Below are 24816 nucleotides of genomic sequence, written 5' to 3' on the forward strand. Positions count from 1 at the left end.
AATTGAATCATCAATATAAATTGCATCTTCCTGCAGCCATTAAAATATGCAGGAGATTGTAGAGAAGCACCTTGGAGTGTTACTGCGTCACTTTCAATATGATACATCCCGTCCTGCAGCATATCTGCAAGTAATTTAGTTTGTATTGGTGTTAGTGGGTGTGGTGTGAAAAGAGGGTTGCCTTCTTACGGTTACCTTAGTTGACCCCTTCAGATATGTGCTGCTTTGCAAAATGAAAAAAACACCCATCTTTAATGCAGCTGCCACAGGGAGATAGATAAAGGTCTATTTAGGGAACGTTCAGAGGAGTATCTAACTCAAGTTTGAAAGCATTCATGTCCCAGATGAATTAAGCACACTATATATCTCAGAGAGAAAATCACATATAATAACAATACATCTTTATTTATATAGCACTTGTCACACACCAGCTGCAGCTTAAAGTCCTTCAACAACATGGCACATATCACAGATTAAAACAGAAAACTGAAGTTCACTTCAGGTCAAACGTTAAATCCTTTTTGTACACATAGAAGCATAATATAACACTTTAAGGAACACAAGGAGGTAAAAGGTATGATAATAAAAAAGAACAATAAAATAAGTAATGATATCTCATGGGATAACCCTCAGTAAAATAAAGAAAGACATAACACAAAAGGAATAAATTCAATAAAATATTAAAACCTATAAAATAAATAAAACAGTAAGAAAAAAAGAAGAAAAATGAAGATTAAATGACAAATTAAAAGGGGATAAAACTATAAAATAAATAATATCAATAGAAATATATAAAACCTATAAGATAAATAAATAAATAAAGCAATATAAAAAGGACTAAATAATATGAATAATAAAGATTAAAAGGGGATTTCGCTAATTAAAAACTAAATCTGACTTTCGCTGTCGTTTAAAAATGTCCACTGACTTTGATTAGGATTCATGGCCCATTATCACTAAAATAATGTCTGTATTTGTTTGTGGGAATTAAAGGATGCAACTTCCTCTTATCAAGAGAGCAGTTGATCACAATTGCCTGAGTTTTGAATAACTGCTTGTTATTGTTTCACGAAATATTGAGGAGGAGTGGAGTTTATCGGTTGCTGTTGCAAGTCATTCATTCACTGTATATTCAGAGCTGAAGCTGTGTTTGTTTTAAAATTTAGTCAAACATGTTCAGCCATCTGCCAAGGGTGTGGCTTGTCACCTCTCCTATCCATGCAGGATATTAAGGCAGCGTCTAAACGTATAGCTGGTCGGGAGGTGCTCTTTAATGTATGGCACTGTATGTTTGTGGTCCCATGAAGAAACCAGCTGAAGGGGGAGAGGCAAACACATTGAGGAGTTTATTTGTGGAGGTACAACATGATCACACAGTGTAGTACAATGGAAACTAGAAAATGCATTTCTTGCAGAAAATGCGTGCGAATGCTGGAAACTGTGAACATTTATGGCTGAATTTAGCTGAAAATGCAGAAAAAGCTGAATATGTTATTAGCTGAATGGTAGCTGCTTTTAGCTAAAAAAAATGCAGAAAAAGCTTAATATTTAAAAGAAAATGTTTAAAAAGGTATAAACAACAACATGTTGATGTCCTGATATAGCTGAATAATGTAATAGTGGAATGGGTTCTGCAGCTGAAAATAGGCTGAAGGAGTTAAATATCAGATGTAAGTAGTAGTGAATTAATTTGTATTAAGATGAAAAAAGAAAGTAAAAAGGCTTGGGAAAGCAGAAGAATATTTGAACTGCAAACTTTTCGACTAAAACCATACGTCACCAATAATGTATAAAACATGTGGATACCCGTTGAAGTCAGTATGAAGTCTCCATCAGACAGAAAATAATAGGCTGAGACAGTCTGTTAAACTCCAGTCTGTCAGTGTTTGTTTTTGTTCCTGAGCACCCAATCAGAACACCTGTGTGTGTGTCCAGAGATTTAAGACAACCAACTGCAGCACTGCGTCCCATAAGAATGCATTGAGTTATATATCTGACCATTTTGCCACCTGTTCAAAAACTATGGAGAGAGAGGGGGAGTGTGTGAGAGAGAGAGGGAGCGTGTGTGTGTCTGTGTTTGAGAGTGTGTGTGTGTGTGTGTGTGTGTGTGTGTGTGTGTGTGTGTGTGTGTGTGTGTGTGTTTGTGTGTGTGTGTGTGTGTGTCTGTGTGTGTGTGTGTGTGTGTGTGTGTCTGTCTGTTTGTCTGTCTGTCTGTGTGTGTGTGTGTGTGTGTGTGTGTCTGTGTTTGAAAGAGTGTGTGTGTGTCTGTCTGTCTGTCTGTCTGTCTGTCTGTCTGTCTGTCTGTCTGTCTGTCTGTCTGTCTGTCTGTCTGTCTGTGTGTGTGTGTGTGTGTGTGTGTGTGTGTGTGTGTGTGTGTGTGTGTGTGTGTGTGTGTGTTTGAGAGTGTGTGTGTCTGTCTGTCTGTGTGTGTGTGTGTGTGTGTGTGTGTGTGTGTGTTTGAAGAGTGTGTGTGTGTGTGTGTGTGTGTGTGTGTGTGTGTGTGTGTGTGTGTGTGTGTGTGTGTGTGTGTGTGTGTGTGTGTGTGTGTGTGTGTGTGTGTGTGTGTGAGAGAGAGTGTGTGTCTCTGAGATGTCTTCACAGCTGGACTGTTGAAGTCTGCTGCATGTCAGTTGGAGTGATGACATCATCGTGTTCCATGACACAGGTGTTTCTATTTGAGCTAACGAGCTCTGTAGAGATCACAGGTTTCCATTGTTCTGAATGAGAGATGAACCTCTTACATGTGAACGTTTTGTGGAAGAACCGTAACAGATATCTGTGAAATTTCAAAACGTGAAGCATGTCAAGGAAGTTCAGTATCTGAAGTGTAATTTTTGTGTAGTTTTGGGTTAATAATGTGGCCTTTTTGGCAGTTTAACTAAAGGTGTGCGGCTGCTACCGTGAGGAAATATCTGCCTGAAATTACAATGGGCTTCAATGGAGGAATGTTGAACGTTTTTGTCACTTAATGCCCTCAAGAGGTATTTTGTTTAATATGTTTTCTTAATGTTTTCTTATTTTCCAAGCTAGGAGAGGTTTTCCTACGTTTTCCATGAAAAAATATGTCTGAGGAGTGTAGGGTTTGGGAATTATGGCAAGTTTAAAACATTTTTGGGGGAGAATTTCAGGCACCGCTGCACTCTGTTTTGAGATCAAAGCACTCTAGAGTTAATGAGCTGCTCCATCCACTCCAATGTTAAGATCTGGAAAAAGCCTCTCTGCTAAGCTCCAAACTAATTCCAATATCTGAAAAAGTTGAAAAGATATCAAAATTATTTTATACAAGTTTTATAGCTGAAGGTATTGTGATCATTTGAAAGTTGGAATGAAGTGTCTGGCTGAAATTATGTGGAAGGAGATGCATTTGGCGCAAAGTGTAGGAAAAGTGGATTTGAAGGCATCTCCCATTGACTTCAATGTTACAAAAATAGTTTAAAAAGCTGAATATTTCAAAAAGTATGAAATATTTTTGAAAAAGTTGAATGTTTCTTATCAATTGCTGAAAAGGCTGAATAGTTTAATATTTGAATGGTTTCTGTAGCTGAAAGTAAGCTGAAGTTATGGAGAGCTAAAGTATTGGCTGATTTGAAGGCTCTTCCCATTGACTTCAATGTTAAAAAAAGAGTTTAAAAAGCTGAATATTTCAAAAAGTATAAAATATTTTGAAAAAGTTGAAGATTTCCCATCGATTCCTGAACAGGCTGAATAGTTTAATATTTGAATGGTTTCTGTAGCTGAAAATAAGCTGAAGTTATGGAGAGCCAAAGTATTGGCTGAAATAAGAGGAAGAATACAGTTTTGAAGTACTATAGTGGAATGCTGTATACAGCATTCGCACTAATAAAGTTTCAGGTTTCAGGTTTTTCCTAAAGGGAGTTGTCTGTGCAGGTTGAATGTCAGGCTGTTTAACACGCTCATTCATTGCATCAGTAAAGTCAACACAAAGGGGATTATTGATTTAGATTTGGCAATAGACCATGGAGATGAACAATTTATCATTAAGTCTAATCCTGTGGAAACCATGTGTCTCCATGACAGCAACTTTTCACTGACTAAGAAACAGATACATTTTGTTTGTTTTTAGCTTTGAGGCGATTCATTTTTTCCACAACAATCAACTGGTCTTTATCATTCATTTTAAGTTATAGGGTATTTTCCTCGGCCCATAAAAAGGACAGATAATCCTTCAAAATCTTAAAATTTGCTGATACATGATTTCCATCTGAAAGTTATCATGGAAGACCATTGATCTTGTAAATATTTGTTTGACGAAATGATTTAAGCCCCACCAGTTGTTCACTGCTTCAACTCCATCGCATTGGTCTTCATCAGCAGGGAGGTTGTTTTTTTTGTCTGCCTTTATCTGTCCCAATTGGCTAACCAATAGATTAACCAATTAAATTGTAAACATATACAATGAATTCTTATAAGCTAAATAAATGAATATTACAAGTCCAAAAGGAAGTTGGAAGACAGGTATACAGAAACACATGTTTATACCATACCCCTATAACTTAAATATTGACAGTAATGTTAATTATACACAGTACAGTTCAACTATTTACCTTAATGTTAATCAAACATAAATTACATCAATCATTTATTTTAATATGCTTTAATAGTCCACTTTTCAAAGGCTACAGTGTAATTATGGCAATGAAAGTCCCAGGCTCCATCAATAATGCAACATAACATATATGTAAGACATAAAACAAATAAAAAAACATTACAAATATTGCAAGAAGATACAGAATAGAAATAAAATAGTGCAAGAGAAAGTTGAAAGACCAATGTGCAAGCAATGCAGAAGACATATGTGCATGTAAAATAGAATAAGGTGAGCTAATAACAGAATGTAAAATTGTTTTTTACAATATATGTTAAGAATACAATCAAATAACAAACTCATTTTGACCAACAATATTCCTCAGGGCAGACATGCACTGGGCATATGCAGACTTTGTTTTATTTCTCCATGAATCATCAATGACACTTCCCAGGAACTGGTGTGGATTTCCTCTGTAGTGTGTGGGTGTGTTGAATGGATGAATCAGCGGGTGTTTCCTGAAATTATCCTGCTGTTGTGTGATCAAACACTTATATAATATTTCCTGCATCACCAGCAGCAGCCCTGCTCTGGACGAGGTTCAGTTTCAGTTTCAGTTTCAGTTTGAGTTTCAGTTTGTTGCCCTGTAGTTTTCTGTACATGCGTACTCCTCCCCTCCCTCACAGTGTCAGCAGTGTACTCCAGAGTTGCAGAGTCATGTTGATGCACAAATTCCTCCCCACCAGCAGCACCACCATCTCCACCGCAGTCTATGGAAGTCAGCCCACAGCGACGCAGAGCAGCAGCGACACGCACAGCTCCGCACATTCACACTTTTAATGTGAAGAGATGCACATCTGCTGGTTTCCTGACAGCGCGTGAAGCTTCAACCAGCACCCGGGAAAACCTCCTGCTGTCGCGCGGAAAACTCCCCGAAGTGACTCCCGTGTTGTTCTCATTATATGGAGTTTAACAGCTGCTAAACTGGTGCTTTTTTAGGTGAGTTAATCTGTTTTAAAGTCGTACATGTGCTGTGTGGACGCGCCCTTTGTGGGAAAATCACTGTAAAATGCTAACATCGTTTTCGTGTGTGTAGGGTTTTTCCGCAGCACTCGTGGCGTTGTTGTGCTACTTCTGTGGATAACAGCAGTGTTTATGTACACGATATCCCACGCTAATATATCCGGTAGTTTATACTTTTGTTGTCGACCATTCAGTTTGTTTCCTCGGCAGTGCGCAGACTCGTAAAGAGGAATTGAAACTTCTGCTCGTTGTGTTGTGTTCATGGTTTGTCTGTCATTCATATAATGAGTCTAACGCTTCTGAAAAATCCTCATTGAAAACAAGGCTTTAAAAGGCTGAAACAACTAGTCATTTGATCTATAAGTCGATTATAGAAAATGGATACTGACATCAATGAAATTATCGATTAGTCGTTTAAATCTTTCCCTGCATGGTTTCAGCTAATCGCATTTGGCAATCTACTTGTCCCTCCTTTATGTCCCTGGAAATGTAATCTTGGGATGTTTTGGAAACAAAACGAGCAACAATTGAAGATTTGTTTTCAGGAAACCAGCAAGCTTCTGGCTTTTTATAGACAACCCTATTAATTAACACATTTATAGTTATGCTAGAAGGATGCAATTACGACTGGCACTAGTATTTTAAAATCCATACATTTTATGAATATTTCCTTGATACATTTATTGTTTGGTCTTTTAACAAATAAAAAAAGCAAATATAAATTCCAATAGAGCCATATTGCGACATAATGGTTTGTCCGACCACCAATCCGAAACACAAAAAGATTCAAATGAGTATAGCCCTGAAAATCATATGACCACAAATAATCATAATTTCAAAAACAAGTCAGTTAAACTATAGCTAGAAATTCACTGATTATTGCTTCTCCTGGAGTAAACTTTATATCTTTGGGCTTTCAATTGACCCTATCAGTATTTAAAAATATATATATAGAACAATTATTTATAAATCATTGAACAATATATTTTTGTTGCGTTGCAATTGTCAATATATCAATACATCTGGTTATTTCAGGTTAGGTCAGTTTTTAGTGCTGATCCCTTAACTGAAGTTTCTTACCATCAGAGTTCTTCAGAGGAGGCTTTTTATAATTTAATTCCCAAAACACCAACTGCTATATCATTCAATATCCCTTGATCAAAAAAGCGCTTTTTTCAGAGTAAAAGCGACGTGTCATGTCATCAGAAACCTTTGACCCCATTTGAAAGATGACAAGGCAGAAGAGCTCGTGTCACTTCTGTTACGAAACTGCTCAGCACTTTTTTGGAAAACATATTTTCAAAGGTTAAGTAAGAGTGTCTTCACTCCTACAAAGTCCTGCATGTTGGACATTTAGGTCCAAGCTGACTGCACATGCTGACGTGTTCCCAAACTGCTGTGCTCTGCGTTCGCCATCTGCCAACAGAGACTGTCTGTAAATGGTTAACTGCCTCGCTTTTGTTTCGTATTAAAATTCTGCACTAAGCCAGGCCTGTAATTTATGAATAACAATCAGCCGTGATGCCAACAACAACAACACATATTTAGTTCTGCTATAATTCCCATTTCTTCTTATTTATAATGTGGTTAAAGTGATTATTTAACCTGATGAACACCACATTCTGATATCATTTAACAAATGAATCAACGAGGCATTTCTATAAGTGAAGCACTTATTATCTGCATGGTCTTCTTCTCACTTCCAACCAGCCATTTGATGAAGTAATATAACAAAACCAATCAGTATCACCTGTGGTGCGAACAGTCAAGACATTAGGTCACACACACATTGATAGTTCATATAAATCAATACTCTGCTCGAACCAACCACTGTGTTCATGCAAGCTTAAGCAATGCTTCATATGTTAGCCCGGCCCTGTGCACAGTGTTTTCGCAGTAATTCTGTTAACCCCCTTAAAGCCTGATCCGGAGAGTTGGACAGGCTGATATATCCAGGCACAATGGCCCTTTATGGAGACTGAGCTCATGTATTCATGTTGCTTTTAACTCTACCTTCAGTTAAATCTTGGGTCATTTCACTCCTGTCATGTCTCTCCTTTTGTCTTCGCTCACTGTACAGTATATTGGCATCAAGAGCTCCCTGTTTCTCCCTCACTCTCCCTCCCTGTTCTGTCTCACACGTTTGGTCATATGACCGGCAAACAGGCTGACTGTAGTTAGAGGCGAGGGGACAGAGTCGGTTGTGCAACTCTGCAAAACTGCAACCAAGAGAACAAACTAGCAAAAACCTCCTTGTGTTTTTCTCAGTAAAACACCATATCTGATATACATGGTGATACAGAAAACAATAACAAATGTTTAGTTATACAATTAAACTGTCACTTTGCTGCGACTCTAAAACGGTCACTAGTCGGATCGGTGTGTTTCTTTTTCATGCTACAATTAGGTCAACTGTTGTTATTGATTATAAGAGAGTCTAATGCAATCTTCCAGGTAGAATAACAGGGGGGTTTTCTTGCTCTCCAACTCCAGAGCTGATTGGCTCGGCCTCCAGCCGTAGCAGCGAGTGAGACTCTGAGGAATGCAGATATTTTCATGTTTGCTGGATATACTCTGGGTTTGTAGTGTTTTCAAGACTTGCTCCGGACTGACTTCCAGCAAGGTACTCTTGTACTTTTGTACAAAAATATGATCTCTTGACTTTCGACCACCAGTGTTTCTCCAGTGCGTTCTTTTTTGGTGTTTACTGAGTATTTAGAAACAATTTGCTAAGGAAAACACACTGCAAGTTGGACTTTCTACTCTGGAATGTGTTGGAAACTCTTAAAGCATTGCAATTAAATATAATAATACGTCCAAACTTATAAAGTATAAAAGAAATAGGGGTAGGAATTTGAGAACTCTTTGTTTTTCTGGATCACTAGAACTGTCACAATAATTACCTTATTGATTAATGGTATGATATGTGGATGAGATCTGGATATTTCCTGGTGCTTGTTTGTTATAGGAATGTTCATCTAAATAGGACAAGTGACGTTTTTCGGCCTGATTTATTGACAAATTATTGATACATTCAGTTTACAAAAGGCAGAACTCATTCGCAAATTGTACGTGTCCGCCATTGTTCGTTTAGAAATGTTAGTTTCGGTTCTGCTTGTCGATTCCTAAGGAAATGCATCTCGCCGCTTTCTGTACAGTTAGACGGGGCGGGCGGGAAGTGTAGCACAGTGGCCGGGTTGGGAAGCAAAACTCGGTTCCGAGTAGGAACAAATAACAATTGTCCGGTACCGGGATTAAAAAGAGTTGTGAGGACAGGAGGCGAGGCCGAGCCCTGCGGACCGCAGCTCTCTCTCTCTATGCTCCGTGATCGCTTCTTTCTACACACAGCAGATCCGCTGCCCGTTTAACAGCCTCATCTTTGTCAAACTTTCTTTCTCTAACACGTAATGAAGGTTATTAAGCGTTTTAACTCCCGTGTTGTTAATATTGATGCTATTTCCTTTATGAAGTGAAGCAGCCTCCCTGTCTGTGTCCTCGCGCTGTCCTCACATCCCCGGACCCCCAGACTCGGAGGAGCAGGGATGTCAGTATTGTTTATGAAGCAGGGTATAGAAAGTACATTATTGAGATGAAAATACTATTCATTTACTTTTACAAACAGTGAGCAGCTGGGCAGCTGCAGCTGTGTGAATAAATGCGTGCAAGCGTCTTTGAGTTGTAGAAAAGCGCTAGGCCTATAGGCTATAAATATAATGTATTATTATTATTATATGTCCTATGTGTTGGACATGTGTGGTTGGACTGTGTCTCACAGGCAGGCTGCAGTGTAGCATCAGAAGAGACTGGGCCAATCGTACATTCTCAAACTGCACCACTTAGAACTAACTAAACAATGCAGAGATTATTTTTATATAATTGTGTTCAATAACCGTAAGAAATGCAACAGTACGAAGTGATTTGTAAATAGGAATGCAGATTTGACTTAATGTTTTCATAAATATATTTTTCTCCCAGTTTGTCACGGGACTTATTTTGACCCTCTCAAAGAACCGGAACCGAAAATAACCGGAATCGAAAAGCAGAACCGGAATCGTTAAAATCCAAACGATACCCAACCTTTTATGTGATGCAGTAAAATCTTACCGCTCACTTACGTTAGCGGTGTCATAAAAACCGTGGGAAAATGTAAAATACGATGGCGAAGAAGAAGATTCCAGTGGCCCAGATTTTTGTCCATTCTGGACAAGTGAAAAATGTATTCGGACAAGTACATTGCCAAACTCACTTGTCCATGGACAAGTACTCTCTAAAAACTTTTTCTCACACTGCTCCCACTTCCTCTATGGGTTCAGGTCGAACTCCCTGATTGCTAGTTTGATGCACAACGGGAAAAATAGCAACCTATATTCACCTTGTTCTCGCTCCTCCTTCTTGTTACTGACGACTATAAGATTGGTAACGGAGTGGAGCGTGGCGCTTACCTCCAAACTAACCGGCAACTACCACGACCCTCGATAGTGAGGACTCAGAGAGCCCATGTTGTTATGTTACTGGATCATTAGCCTTGTAAGCAACACTACTGGCGGCAACCATACTTTATAAATCTTATAAAGACATTTCAAAAAACAATCATTTAGGACCCGACGACATTTGAAAGAAAACTCAATTTAAAATCAGAATATTTATTCATTTGTTTAACAGGGACAGTGCACATTAATGAACATTTCTGTAAACGTGCCAGAGTTAGCCAAGAGGCTATTTTTCATCTGTAGTCCCTGGACAGATTTTAAAAGTCAACCTAAAACACATTTCATTTTAAACAAGTAAATACAATACATTTAAAACATGCAACAGACATTACTGGGATACTTAAATGAAACAATTTAAAATACAGAACATTAAAACAATACAAATAAAACAAAGCAAAAGAACATGTTAAAACACAGGCAGTGGGTTGTAAGGAGCAGAAGATTGGGTCAGTGTTGGCAGAGCTGATTCCTCACTAACCATATTTTGAGTTTTGATTTAAATAAAGTGAATGTGGTCTGGTCTCTGATTGGAGATGGGATTGAGTTCCATTGCTGAGTAGCTTTAACAGAAAATGAAGACTGACTGAAAGAACTTTTTCTGAGTGGAATAATGCAATCTCCTCTCACTGCACTTCTTGTTACCCTATAGTTGCAGTTGTGCGTATGTTAATAAACTGTCTAAGAGGAGGTGAGGTAAGGCCGTTGACAATCTTGTAAAAAAGGCAATATATTTTCATTACGGAGCAATTATGGATAGGATATTTAATATTGCATTCACATAACATTGCTAATGTCCTATGTTACTTTATTATCATTACATATGAGTCAAATAACATTGTCTTAAAAGTCCTAATAAAATCTCAATTATTTCCCGGATATAAGTGTCAACAAAAGTAGTTACATGGTCTACTAATAACTCTAATCAGAAACCTTTACCAGAAATCCTACCGGTCTTTGTAATGCATTCTTTATTGACCTTCTCTTTTAAGCTTATCAACAACACATGTAGTACAACCCTTGAGATTTAATCAGACATAAGATAAAGTGTTTGGAAATGATGCTGTTGTTGGTCAGCTTAGTGTCTGGCAGGAATTCATTCATACCTTGTGTTTCTTTAAATAGTGTGAATGTGTGTTCTGGATATGGCCGCTGTCTGCAGTCATTCCTCTGTGACTCAGACACTTTGGCTCTATTTGCAGTCTTCTGTTTGTCCAGGATCCTTTGAAGAAAGGAAGGAAAATAGTTTGAACTGGTCTTGATTAACAAATGATCAAGTTTATTTTTGAAGGACTGTGTGGGGGAAACTTCTGAAGCAATTGGAGTCAGGACTCAAATACCTCATTCACACCAACGGTGTTTCAGGGCCGGTTCGGAGCTGGAGCTTGAAAAGCACCGGGTTTTCCTCTTCACACCGCAGCGGAGAAGCCTCTTAGCTCCGGAATCCGGTTAGTTTCAAGCACCAACATTTTTTCCGACCAGAGCAAAAGCACCACATACGTCACGCTTACGTCGAGGCGGGGGCAGGGGCAGAGACAGATCAACTCCTGAACAACAACAAAAAGCCCGCGTTTGATTCAGTTTGTACACAACGATGGAGAAACTTAACAAGAGTTTCAGTGTTTCTGCCATAGACTGTATATATAAAGGTTTCTGCTCATGGTGAAGCAACGTGTCTGCGTGTTAAGGTGGAACCTGAGCATTCACGTTGATCACCTCTCATTACAACTCATTATAAATCTATAAAACTATAAATATTAAACTTTACTTCACGTGTTCATTTGAGAACAGCTGTTACATACCTGGGTGAAGTTTACAGTTCATTTAAATGAAAGATACAACGTTACTCCACACTCATGGTTCAGTCCACCTTAAGAAATAAGACCGACCTCGGAAGCAGTTGTGTTTTAAAAAAACCTTTATTGACACGAGTACACCTTTTTATAAGAATATAACTAAACCACATAAATGACTCCGGAAAAGCTGCAGATAGAGCCATAAGAAATGAATGCAACTGATTTCATCCGCGCGGTTTGGCTTTATGAAGCAGGCACGCAAACGATGACGCAACGACGCATTACCAGTCGGACTTGGGCGGTGTGAAAAGAGCCAGAGCTAAACCGAAGAACTGGTTCTGAACCTGAAAAGCTCTAGCACGGAGCTTGAACGGAGTTGCGTTGGTGTGAATGAGGTAAAAGAGACACAATGGAGAGCTGGAGCTTTGATGGCAAACACTGACGGTCTATTTGGAGCTTCGGCAGGAGAATTCACAAGACATATCACAGGGCCACGAGTTGACCACATGGTTGAGATGCCACAATCAATTCTGAAGAACCCTCCTGTAGCTCCAGGTTTTAACTAGTTCAGTGTGTAATAATCAACATTCTTCAATAGATAGACTAAACAGCTGAGGACACTGAATCACATTTGTTGTCACTTATGGCTCGGGGTCATCTACACTAGCTAGGCTGCTCAACCACCACACATAATGCAATAACTATAACCATTCTCACACATACACACACTTTTAATGCACTTTATATACTATTTTTATTTTAATAAAAATGTTTATCAATATTTGTAACTATTTATTCCCCCGTATGATTGCATGTCCTATTGCTGTGTTTTTTAGTGTTATGTATTTGTTTGTATTTTTTGCACACCGGGACAAAGTTGCACTCTGAATCTCGTTATACTCTGTGTATAATGACAATAAAAGGCTTTAACTTTACACCCCGAGAAGGATGTGTTCCAGGTGTCCCACGACAATAACTATCTCTGACAGAGAGTTGCCCGGTCTTAAACTGGCAACATCAACAATATGCTAGGGCAGCCCCTCCTTATGGGAGATAACGGCTGCTCAAGCTGCGTCCGAGGGCGAAGGAGGACATGCAGGGCAAATGATTCCCCAACAGGCTGATCTAGCTTTTTCAACTTCTGACTGTTGTGGCTCTACTGGGATTGATTATATATTTCTGGTCTATCAAACAAAATGAAATAGACATAACCTGTCAAGTGAGCATGTTAAAAATCCATCCATCTTCTCCCGCTTATCCGTGGTCGGGTCGCGGGGGTAGCAGTTCCAGCAGAGAGCCCCAAACGTTCTTTTCCCTGGCGACATCAACCAGCTCTGACTGGGGGATCCCAAGGCGCTCCCAGGCCAGCGAAGAGATATAATCCCTCCACCTGGTCCTAGGTCTACCCCTTGGTCTCTTCCCAGCTGGACGTGCCTGAAACACCTCCCTAGGGAGGCGCCCAGGTGGCATCCTAACTAGGTGCCCGAATCACCTCAACTGGCTCCTTTCGACGCGAAAGTTAAAAATGCCATACAATATCAATTCTGAAGAGGTGACATTTGGTCAGAATACAGCTTGTAAGGAAAGCCTTTCTTACCGTATATCTTATGTTATCTTTAGACGTTTTATTTACTGAGAATATGTTTTAAAATAAACCATGCTAAAAACAGAAAGGCCATTTCCTTGGGCACAAAGCTGAATCTTTCTTATCTGTTTTAGCTGCAAGGAAGTGAAACCTTGAGTTAGTGACGCTCATACACCCACACACTCACACACGAGGGGGAAACTTCTTATTGTCATTTGATTTCTGGTTGCATTAGCTTCTTCTCAGACCACTAAAAGTCTCTCAATGTTCTTAATTAACTCTGTTTTTTCTTTTTTTGCAGGATAAGCAACACAACAGAAGTTAAAGAAGTCTCTGCCACCATACATCGGATTGTGCAGCTACACACATTTGCCAACCACTTCCCCTTTTTTCACGTGGAGCAGTACATTGCAGAGGAATCTCTGAAATGTCAGAAACGATGACTTTCAAAAGCCTGAAACCTGTAAAATCTGGATTTACAGCGATTTAACGATGATGGTTTGACTTGTGCTTTGGGAGCTTTCTGATCTTGACTCAAAGGCTCAGTCAGTCATGTTGGAGCGTGGATCTGTGGACGAGGGAGTATTATGTGGTTCACCATCAGTCTGCAAGTTTGTTTACCCGCCGTATCTGTGCAGAGAAACATTTGAGCTGAATGTATTTTATGCGGCAGCAGGTTTTTTCTCTGGACTTCTACCTCTACCTGCTGGCTGTTTCCAGGATCACCAATGGATAGTACTGGTAATAATTGGGACATTTCTACAAACTGAATAAATTAGTGTGTTAAATTTGAGGCAAAATGGAGCAACAAATGGCATCGGCTCACTGGAGCCTTCGCAAAGGAATTTTCTTACTAGAAAGTCCAACCCCAATGGGATAAGAACAAAAAACTGTACAAGACTGTAAGACTTATTACTCAGAAACATTGGACTACCTTTCTCCCAGAATGCATTGCCCCTTGAGGAAGAAACGGCCCACACGGGACTCTGATTTCTCGGCCATCGCCGTCCCCTCGATGCAAGGTTCAGGTTATCTTGACTACACGGTCGAGACCCACGCTTCCAGATCTCTGGAGGTCATGGAGGAATTCAGACGGCAGGAGATGCTGTGTGACCTCGTGCTGCACGTCACATACAAGGAAAGGACGGTGGACTTCAAGGTGAGACAACTAATTAATGCCATTTTATCAGATTCTTCTACGAGTTTTCTGTTCAAATTCTAAGAAGATTTGAGGAGAAACACGGTACGATCTTCGAAGAGATCAGGTGCACATGGATCCTTCAGGTGTAATGTGATTATTTGACCCCGTCTCCTTCAAAAATAATCCAAGGTACACTGTGGGGGTTGGAGAAAGAATGAAGGGTAAAATAACACTTTCAACTGTTAATGTCATTTTAAATACATTATTACTCAGTAAAGACATTTTAATTTTGCACAAACCCTAAAATGTGACAAAGAAGACTTTTACCTGTTTGTGAGACAGTATACTATCCATGTGTTGCATTTTGTGTAAATACTCCAGCACCTCTTAAATCTCACACTGCACTTCTATCTACTCCTATTGTAACTGATTCTTATGCAAAAGAAAAGACAACAAAGTAAAATAGGAATTTGACTGTTTGTGATTTTCTATAGATATTGCGGTAACATTGTTGTCAAGAATTCTACTGCCAGAATAGTATGGAGCCCTGACACTGACTTCATGTAGTAAGAGCTTGTCAAAAAATCACAAAACCAACAATAAATAGTTTTGAGGTTACTGTTTAGGCCACTGCCTGCAACATGCAGTGTAATGTCTTCACCATTTACAGTTTAATGTATTTTAGAAGTGAATGCAATGATCCTGTTTAACCTAATAAATACATGTTCCCCAGGTTCACAGGGTGGTGCTGGCCTCCTGCAGCCCATACTTCCGAGCCATGTTCACCAGCAACTTCAAAGAGTGTGGCGCCTCGGAGGTCACTCTGCGCGATGTCTGCCCCCAGGTGGTGGGAATACTTATTGACTTTGCCTACACCTCCCACATCACAGTGGGAGAGAAGTGTGTGTTGCACATTCTTATGGCTGCTATGAGGTAAACATACAGAATCAAACGGCAGCACACAATGTTGATTTTCTGTATTCTGATGCTCTTTTTTAGGATCAAACACTTATTTGCATCTAAAAAACGTTTGGGAAAAATAATTATGCTGCCATTTCCTATTTCTTTTTTGACAAGGTATCAGATGGAGGACGTGGCCAGGGCATGCTGCCATTTCCTCACTAAGCACATAGAGCCTGCTAATGTCATTGGCATCGCCCATTTTTCTGAGGACATCGGCTGCTTCGAAATGCAACAGCGGAGTCGAGAGTATATCAACACACACTTCAATGAGGTGAGGCGCCTGACAGGCATCGGGTCAGTTTTAAAGCTGTATCACTGTGTCTTCAGGTCTCACAGGTGAGGATTGTTTTAACGTAAACAGTAACGTATCAGGCATTAAGCAGGGGTAGACATCCGGGCCAGCAGATTCTCATTATCACCGGCCGCACCATAGTAACCACTGGCCCGGAGCATTCCTCCAAAAGATCGACTCTAATAATGAAGAAAATGAACACATTTGTTGCAATAGTAATTTATGCACAAACTACTTTACTACTTGTACTACAACATTTGAATCATCAGTTCTTCCTCATTTTCCTCAATTGTTCATATTTGGTTTATTACAATAATTATATTGTGGTCATTGTTAAAGAAAAAAAGGAGGGTGACATTTCAGATATGAGTATTATTATTTGTATAATACACTTTCTGCCTTCCTTTCATTATCAGGAGTTAGAAATGTAATGGCTTTGTAATAGATTAGATTAGAACCTTCATTCTCCTAAAGTGCCGGGACATTTCCCTGAAGCCAATATACCTTTACATTTTCTACTTTTCACTTACTTGTCAGCATAGGTCGGCATTGATGTACAGAGCAGACAAAAGACCTTGTGTATATCATCATATTGAAGCCAACTCCATCGATCAAGCCAGTGTGGCTGAAACGTCCTCTCCCTCTTCTTCTCATGCTCCCTGTCACTCTCCTTTAACTCCTCCGGGGACTTTCTTTTATTTGAAGATTGTTTTTTGCTAGGTGCTTGGCCGGTTACCGTGGTATTAAAAACATTTTGGCGAATGGTTAGGTGGCGAGAAAGTCTGTAGTGAAGGCTCCGCAGCAAACAGCTGTTTGCTTTTTATCCAACAACAGCAACCGTCTCACGAAACGCTATGTTGTAGCGTTAAGAAACGAAACAATTTAACAAAATTGCTAGTCAAAATACCAATACCACCGGATAATGTGATTTGATGTTTTACTGTTTAATTATTTTTTTTTTTTAAACCAATATTTTTAGTGGCCCAAGCGGGCAAGTGGAAAGTACGTTATGCTGGCCCGGGGGGTCTAAATAGCGCTTCCGGGCCAGCGGGCCATTTATAATGTCGAGCCCTGTATTAAGTCACCAAAGAAGCTTTAGAGATTTACAGATTATATTCAGTTTTTTGCACAAAGTTAATTAGTCACGCCATAGCATCGGCACATCTCATTGGTTGCTACTCTGCTTTATATGTTGCTGACCTCTTGTGTTTTGATAACTGTGGGAACAGTGCAGTCACCAGTTGTCAGGGTCAGGTAATCGGTTGCATCACAGTACTTCATGCTTACTTTTTGCCAGAACATTGCAATTTGTTTCCCTTTCCCAGGCACCTTTTTTGAAATCTTTCTATGTGAATGCTACATCTGTGTCTTCTACGCCTACCTACCAGCTCACATTAATCCTGGAATAATACTTTGCATCAGAAAATAAGATTCAGTAGTCAAATTCCTTCATGTGACCGTGCTCCTGTGTCCTAGGTGACGAAAGAAGACGAGTTCTTCAGCCTCTCTCACTGCCAGCTGCTGGAGCTCATCAGCCAGGACAGCCTCAAGGTGCTCTGCGAGTCCGAGGTGTGTTGCTTTAAAATAACTTATTGAAACACTGGCAGAAATCTAAGATAATATTGCAGTCATTGTGTCGTTCTGCTCTTATTTCAACTCTTATCTTGTTTTTTTCTCTTTCTTTTTTCTATTGGTTTTTTAATTGCTTTGGTAAAGGCATCATTTAGCTCCAATTGAGCAAAATGTGTTTTTTTCCCAAACTTGTTTGTTTCAAAATGTATAAGAATAAGAATTTTGCTTTGGTGTAAATGGTGCATGCATAGACAAACAAAGAGGAATACGTTTTAGAAAGTAGCACATGTATATACACAAAATATAAATGCACAAAAATCTAACTAAAGTTAAAATATTACAAATACTATAAAGTGGAGAGGTAGCGTTGAACAGAAATGTGTGTCCAGATTTGCTCACATGTGGAGTGATGTAATCATGTATGTAATTAAGTTAATTAATAAGAGAATCTGGTCTTTTTTTTAAATAGCAACATTTTTACCACAATACAGAAGAGTTAGAAGTCAAGGAAACTTGCAGTTGGTGATACTGAAATTGTAAATTTGGAGTCATTATTTTTTCCTGTGTATTATCTTATTTGTCACATAACAGTCATCTAATGCTAAATAGGTTACACGTAGAACCTACCGTATGCTGTTTGTCTACGTTCTGACAAGAGTGTATCTAGATGTCAATAACAAATCACATACTGTATTAACATGTCTAATTAAATCCATGCCAGGTGTATAAGGCCTGCACCGACTGGGTCCGCTGGGATATGGAGGGTCGAGCCCAGTACCTGCACGCCCTCCTGAACGCGGTCCATATCTACGCCCTGCCGCCCAAGTTCCTAAAGAACCAGCTCATGTCCTGCCCCATCCTCAGCAAGGTAAACTACAGCCTTATGTTAGGTCTGGATGGTTATGGAAATGAACATATAAATTAGATGTGTGCTTATAAAGATTGACTTATGTCCTTTATTAATATTTATTTCTGTAAATCATTAAGTTACCCACTAATTTCTGCCCTTTTTTTAATATCTCCAGGCCAATTCCTGTAAGGACTTCCTGTCTAAAATCTTTCAGGATATGACATTGAGGAAGCTACCTCCTGGCCCTAATCGCGGCACTCAGCTCATCTATGTGGCCGGCGGGTAATTATGAGGAATATTGTCCTCCACATCTTAACTTTGGTTACACTCTTATTGGGAGACACTATTTTAGACCATAACGATCAATATAGACATATGTCTTATATTGACTAATGAACATTCTTGCTAGGCCTAATGTGTCAGACTGGGGGAGACTAAAACAGTTATTAAGATGTTTTTATTTGTTAATGTGTGTGTTGTGACTGACATGATTGATTTAGTCACTGGCCTTTCCTTGTGGGGTTTTCTCTCACGTGTACTTACATCTATAATCAGATACATTTGATATGAACCATTTCCTCTCTGTTCAGATACCAGCAGCATTCACTGGCCTCCATGGAGGCTTATGATCCGCGGAGGAATGTGTGGCTAAGGCTGGCTGACATGGGGTCTCCGTGCAGTGGTCTGGGGGCCTGTGTGCTGTTCGGCCTGCTCTACACTGTAGGTTGCACCAGTAGTTTCACACTACCAAAGAAACATTATTAAAACATTGCAGAGACTTTTACTTTCTGAATGACACTCAAAAACATGATTATGCGGATACATAATGAAATGTGAAATATAAAACTGGGAAGCTTAAGTTCATATCTTTGCAACTTTCATGCCACTTTTAACAGTTGCCTTGCGCTGAAAGGTGCTATAATAATAAACCTGCCTTACATGTAATTGTTCGGGAAATATTTTCCTAGCCCCATACCTTTGATCCAGTTTATCAGTTTGTGCTGCCCTCACTGAACACGGGCTCTCAGTGTGTTGTCTCCTTATTCCTGCCTGTTGGCGTCAGCTGGTAGAGGTGTTATGGTTTTATCTTGTTATGCACAATGTTGATTATTCTCTCAGAACCAGCTAAATACATAGGTCTGGGGTAGAGATCTTCAGAATTTGTTTGGCAACTGCTGTGTCACCTCGTGGCTGCAGCACCTGTCTTGTCAGTTCTCCGGCCGTTGACTCCATAATACACCATCAGTGTTTGGCATCAAGGTTCCAGCTCTCCCTGAGTCTCTCTGAGTCCTGTCTCCATTGCTTCAGAAGTTTCACAGTAATATCTAAAACTGAAATTAGTTGACCCGCTTTATTTTTCTTGCTTTTCTTCCTCCTCCTGTCAGACCTAAATGGACTCAAGTTTGTTGGGCACGTGTTTGTTTTGACATCATCTGTGTTCAGGTCGGAGGCAGGAACCTGTCGCTGCAGAACAACATGGAGTCCAGCGCGCTGTGCTGCTACAACCCGATGACCAACCAGTGGAGCCAGCGAGCCTCGCTCAACACCCCCAGGAACCGGGTGGGGGTGGGCGTGGTGGACGGCTGCATCTACGCTCTCGGAGGCTCCCAGGCCTCCACACATCACAACACGGTGGAGAGGTGAGACGTGTGCGAGGATTCATTTATTTAACTAGGCTCTCGAGATGTAATTTGATTTTAATGACATCGTATTTACGACTATGAATGCAATGAGCACGCATTTCCTCACACATTCTTAGAGTGCATTTACCTCAGTGTAAGTATGGGTAATGGCATGAGAGAGGTGAAATGAATAGCTGCCATTCAACCTAAAGAGCAGTCAAAAAGTTTGCAGGTATTCCACTTAGCCTAATTAGACAACATCACAGGCTCTTTGAAAACATGCTGAGACATTTACCAGGAATGCCGATCTGGCGGGGAATGCTTTAAATCTTTGTTGCTGCCACCATCAAACAGGGAGAAGTTTTAATGCTGTTATAAATCTGTTTCAAATCACTTCAAATCAAAAAGACTCGAGACAAATTACAATCGTACTTTTAGCTTTTTTGAAATGTGCTTCAAATGTAACATCAATCCCTTGTTGTATAAAAGGTGCTGGTAACAAGAGAAATATTAGAACTCATCAGAAGCCACTTTGATGTCTTTTCATGAATAAATGCTAAATATAATGAAAGACGATATAACTGTTGGATTGAGAACTCAATGTGAAACGCAACAAAGGAGATTAGAGCATTTATAGTAACAATGGTCGGCAGGAAGAGTCTCTGCTCTTGAGGATTCATGCTGAATGAAGCCAATCAACACGCAAGAGATTCAACAGGGAGTGATACCTCCGTGTTCAAGTGTGCTTTCTTGGGATAATGTATTGTCACTTATCAGTGAAATCTGCCTTGCTGCATGTAGTACTTTCAGGGTTCAGAGCACAGGGTCAGTGAGACCACGTTGACTCAAGAAGTAACTTGCATTGAGTGCTTTTTCTCAAGGGCACTTTGCCATTGCTTGAGGGTATGTGATGTAACAGCAGCCGCCCTCCTATCAGCGGTTTACAGCTGGAATACACCCAGTGCTGAGAACTGATCGAACCATTAACCAGGGAACACACACTCATTATGCAACTTGCCTCATCACGATCCCACATGATTAGGATTTTTTTCAGTACTAAAATAATTAAACATTGTCGAGAGCTGGATGAGTGTTAATATATCTGTAATATCTGCCCGTTAAATATAAAGCTACTGCTAGTAGGTGGTATACCTTTACCCAAAGTCAAAACAGCCATTTTGGCTCTGTCTAAAGGTAAAACAAAAGCCCCTGCCAGCACCTTTTTATATATTTTTTTAATTTAATTTGTACTAAAAGCTCCCCTTAAAATGTCCCCTTGTGGTTTTACTGCAAGTGAAATGTATAGTCTGGCTCATAAACCCCCATAAAATCATCATTTATTATTTTGCCAGTCAATTTTCATATGGATAGAATACAAAAAGTATATGCTAATCATTGGCAGTTGTTTGTCCTCCTTCCAGTTTCTATGCTAAGCTATGCTAACTGTCACCTGACTGCCTTTCACGGACAGATATAGGTGTGGCGTCAATCCTGTCTTTATCTCTTAGCACGAAATCGATTAAGACTATTGGGAAAAAATGCTCATCCTACAAGAAGATACGTTGAGAAATGTATCTTATAGTATGAGATGAGACTAATCAGCGTGTTATCTTTCTTGTCTCCGTCTGCCGGCAGTGATTTAACAACTTCTTTGGCTTCAAATAAAGCTTGTCAATAGTTGCCAAACATGGACGCCAGCTTAACCTAATCCACTTAAAATTGACCGGCTCGTGTAGAAGGAGAACGATGCCTCACTCAGCCACTGCCCTCTGAATGATTGAACGTTTTGGAGCACTGATACGTGAATTTGAATATTTGTATTGACTCATATTTAAGGAATGTTAAACATAGACTGCATTCACTCACTGCTGTTTGGTTTTCAGGTGGGATCCAGAGTCTAATCGCTGGTCCTTTGTTTGCCCGATGTCGGTGGCTCGTCTGGGGGCAGGAGTTGCGGCGTGTGGGGGGGTTCTGTATGTGGTGGGGGGGTACAATGGGCAGAACCGCTGGGACACTGCTGAGAAATACCAGCCCGACACCAACACCTGGCAACAACTGGCCCCCATGACGACCATACGCAGTGGACTGGGTGAGTGTCTGTGTGTGTGCACTCCTCTCTTTATGAGATCCAATCTGATTGGACAAATAAGATATTTTTATGAGTTGATAAATGAGCTGCATATAGGCTGGTTTGAAGATAATTAAGTGGTATATATTTATTATTTTCATAATATACAGAGTAAGATAATCTGAAACTTTTTTGATCAATCATTTTTATAAATGTTTTATGCAAAAATGACAGAAAATGCCGTTTTTAGCCTCTCAAATATTAGGAATTCCTACTTTTCTCAGTTTTATATCATATATGTTATGATATATATTTCCGATTGACAAAACAAGACATCACTTTGAAAATCTTGAATTGACATTTGTCGCTACTTTCTGACATATAAAGCACACGATTACTCAATGTATCGAGGGATTAAAAGGCAGAACAATTGACATGATGATGTCAATTGTGATAATGACGATAATTAATTTGCTGCCCCAGTACGGAGCGGTATTGATCTTCTCAACTAACTGTAAGCGAGCAAATGAATAAGCCACCTTGCTGAAATGTCTAACTAAGTTCCCTCTCTGGTCTTTGCAGGGCTGGTGTGTCTGAACTCTCACCTCTATGCCATAGGAGGGTATGATGGGCTGAGCCAGCTGTGTTCTGTGGAGCGTTACAATATAGCCAGGAACCAATGGGAGCCCAGGGCCTCCATGCAGTACTGCCGCAGTGCCCACGGAGTCACGGTGCACCAGGGATGCATCTTTGTCCTCGGTCAGTTACAGCACCGTTCATAACACAATAAGGCTCACACTACAGTCATTTCACTGAAATAAAACGTGTAATGTCTCTAATATATAACACGAGACTTGCAGTTCAGATCTTTTGGATTATTGCGTGCATGCATGTAGAAGCAACAATAATACAGACTTGTTAGTAATTCGATACTTCTGATTATTAAGTAGAGTGTTAGGTCAGGAGGTTCAGTGTGGCTCAATGACTAAGTGTTATTTAAGTAAATAGAGTAAAGCATGGCTCAAATGTAAAGATTCAAAGGTGTTATTGTCATATGCACAAAGCTACAGTGTAGAAATGGCAATGAAATTCTTCTGACCTGAGCTCCTCCAACAATGCAACATATATAATAAAATACAAAATAAAAAGTAGTGCAAAAAGACTATATGCATGTCAATAGACAGTATATAAAGGGTTAATACATGAGGCGAAGGAAAATTCTAAATATCAGATTGAGATAAAAGAATAAGTAAATAAAATCAATTGAAAATCTAAGAGAAAAATGTACCTTTTTAAAAAAAACGTATCAATACTCAAATTGCTCCCTAGGGTTTTATTTACAGCACCGTTAAACATGTGGCTTGTGTGTCTCTGTGTGTGTCCCTCCAGGAGGCTTTAACCAGAACGGCTTCCTGTCCAGTGTTGAGTGTTACTGCCCAGACAGAAATGAATGGACGTGCGTAACCAACATGCCCGTCGGACGCAGCGGGATGGGCGTCGCTGTTACCATGGAGCCCTGTCCCGGCAGCCTGCCAGAACAAGAGGAGGATGAGGATGGAGCCTCATGATGAGTACGAAATCTGTTGAAGTCTCAAGTATTGAATACAAGTGGTGCTGCTTTTCAAGAGAGAGTTAAGTGCATTCAATAAAAAAAAACATTCCAATATGAAACCTACTCACACATCTCCGCTCTCATGGATCTCATTTGAATCGTCCCCATGAAGTACTGCAGATGTAGATTATGCAGAAACGCTGAAAAGGACGAATATTTCTACAATTCGGGAAAGCTGTTGGCATGACAGTGACCTCACGATGAATAAGGTGCTACAGATGTAATCATGGGTAATGGTACTATTTAATTTAGTATTATTATCTCTCACCTGTTTCAATCACTTAGCGTTTTTAATGGTAATGTACAAAGTGAATGGCCTCCAGTGTCCTGATTTCTAAATCCTCACTCTGCGTTGTATCACTACCTCTTCTCTGTGTCTCTGTCTATTTGAGCACTTTTCTGATTGTGTTTTCATTGTTTTGTGCCAACACAGTTTCACAGAAAACTGCCATTTTTTTGTATTTTATTCATTTAGTTTGTTTGTATGTGCATTCACAATATTTAATTTTGTGTTTCTGAAAATAAAGTTAATCAAATTTGTATTTCTGCACCATATATATTCATCATTGATCTCATCATGTTAGCAAAGTGTTTTTACTGACCTCTTGTGCTCTCACTTAATAGGACTTCCAACATGTAACAGCACATGTGCGACCACTAGATGGTGGGATAAGTCAAAAAACAGCTGTATGCCACCACATGAAAATATTTAAAAAAAATTATTTTTCAATGTAAAAGCACCCTAAAGGAACTCCAAGCTTAACAATATCAAAGCAAAACAACCTAAATCTGTCCGATCTTGACAAACCGAAACATTAAAATACATAGAATGACTAATAATAATTGATAATTGTCCATGTTTTGTTGAGACAGAACGATTACTCACAGCTACCTTTTATTTAAGCCGTATTGAATGAAGACAAAGGGTACTTTAGTCGCTTCAGTGTTAGTCATCAGCCGCAGACGTCACTTTGTGTGTTTACTTATCTCTCTCTCTGTACGGCTGCTCTCCATCTCCTCCATGGCTCACCTGCAATTATCCCAGCAGGCCGCCAAAGAAGACAGTTCTGGACCGAGCAATTATTCAAATGCATGTTGAGATTTCTGACAGAGAAGAGTGAAGTTAAAATATGCATGTTTACCTTATTGCTTTGCTGAAATAATAGGCAGGCGATTGTGGTTTGTTTGTTTGTCTCCATTTGAATGCATCTCCAATTTCAGACTTGTACATTGTGAGCGTTCATTATTGACACAGCGAC

At 39.7% G+C, this 24816-nt stretch overlaps 1 protein-coding gene across 4 annotated transcripts in view; it reads left to right on the top strand.

Moving 5' to 3' along the window:
- Positions 1–24097, top strand: part of keap1a (kelch-like ECH-associated protein 1a) — a 32486-nt gene extending 8389 nt beyond the window's left edge. The window contains exons 1-12 of one of the 4 annotated variants that reach the window (XM_034111372.2): positions 5155–5545; positions 13739–14596; positions 15312–15511; positions 15656–15812; positions 17310–17402; positions 18127–18273; positions 18431–18537; positions 18846–18975; positions 19699–19895; positions 21761–21966; positions 22528–22704; positions 23335–24097. In XM_034111372.2, the coding sequence (XP_033967263.1) occupies positions 14384–14596; positions 15312–15511; positions 15656–15812; positions 17310–17402; positions 18127–18273; positions 18431–18537; positions 18846–18975; positions 19699–19895; positions 21761–21966; positions 22528–22704; positions 23335–23513 (1806 nt within the window). In that variant the 5' untranslated portion in view covers positions 5155–5545; positions 13739–14383 and the 3' untranslated portion in view covers positions 23514–24097. Of the gene's footprint in view, positions 1–5154; positions 5546–8115; positions 8193–11405; positions 11505–13738; positions 14597–15311; positions 15512–15655; positions 15813–17309; positions 17403–18126; positions 18274–18430; positions 18538–18845; positions 18976–19698; positions 19896–21760; positions 21967–22527; positions 22705–23334 lie in introns of those variants that run through there. The other 3 variants (XM_034111373.1, XM_071207149.1, XM_034111374.1) reach the window with 3 other exon arrangements.
- The last annotated feature ends 719 nt before the right edge of the window (positions 24098–24816 follow it).

Source organism: Pseudochaenichthys georgianus, chromosome 22 (assembly GCF_902827115.2).
Source record: "Pseudochaenichthys georgianus chromosome 22, fPseGeo1.2, whole genome shotgun sequence".
Classification (NCBI taxonomy): Eukaryota; Metazoa; Chordata; class Actinopteri; order Perciformes; family Channichthyidae; genus Pseudochaenichthys; species Pseudochaenichthys georgianus.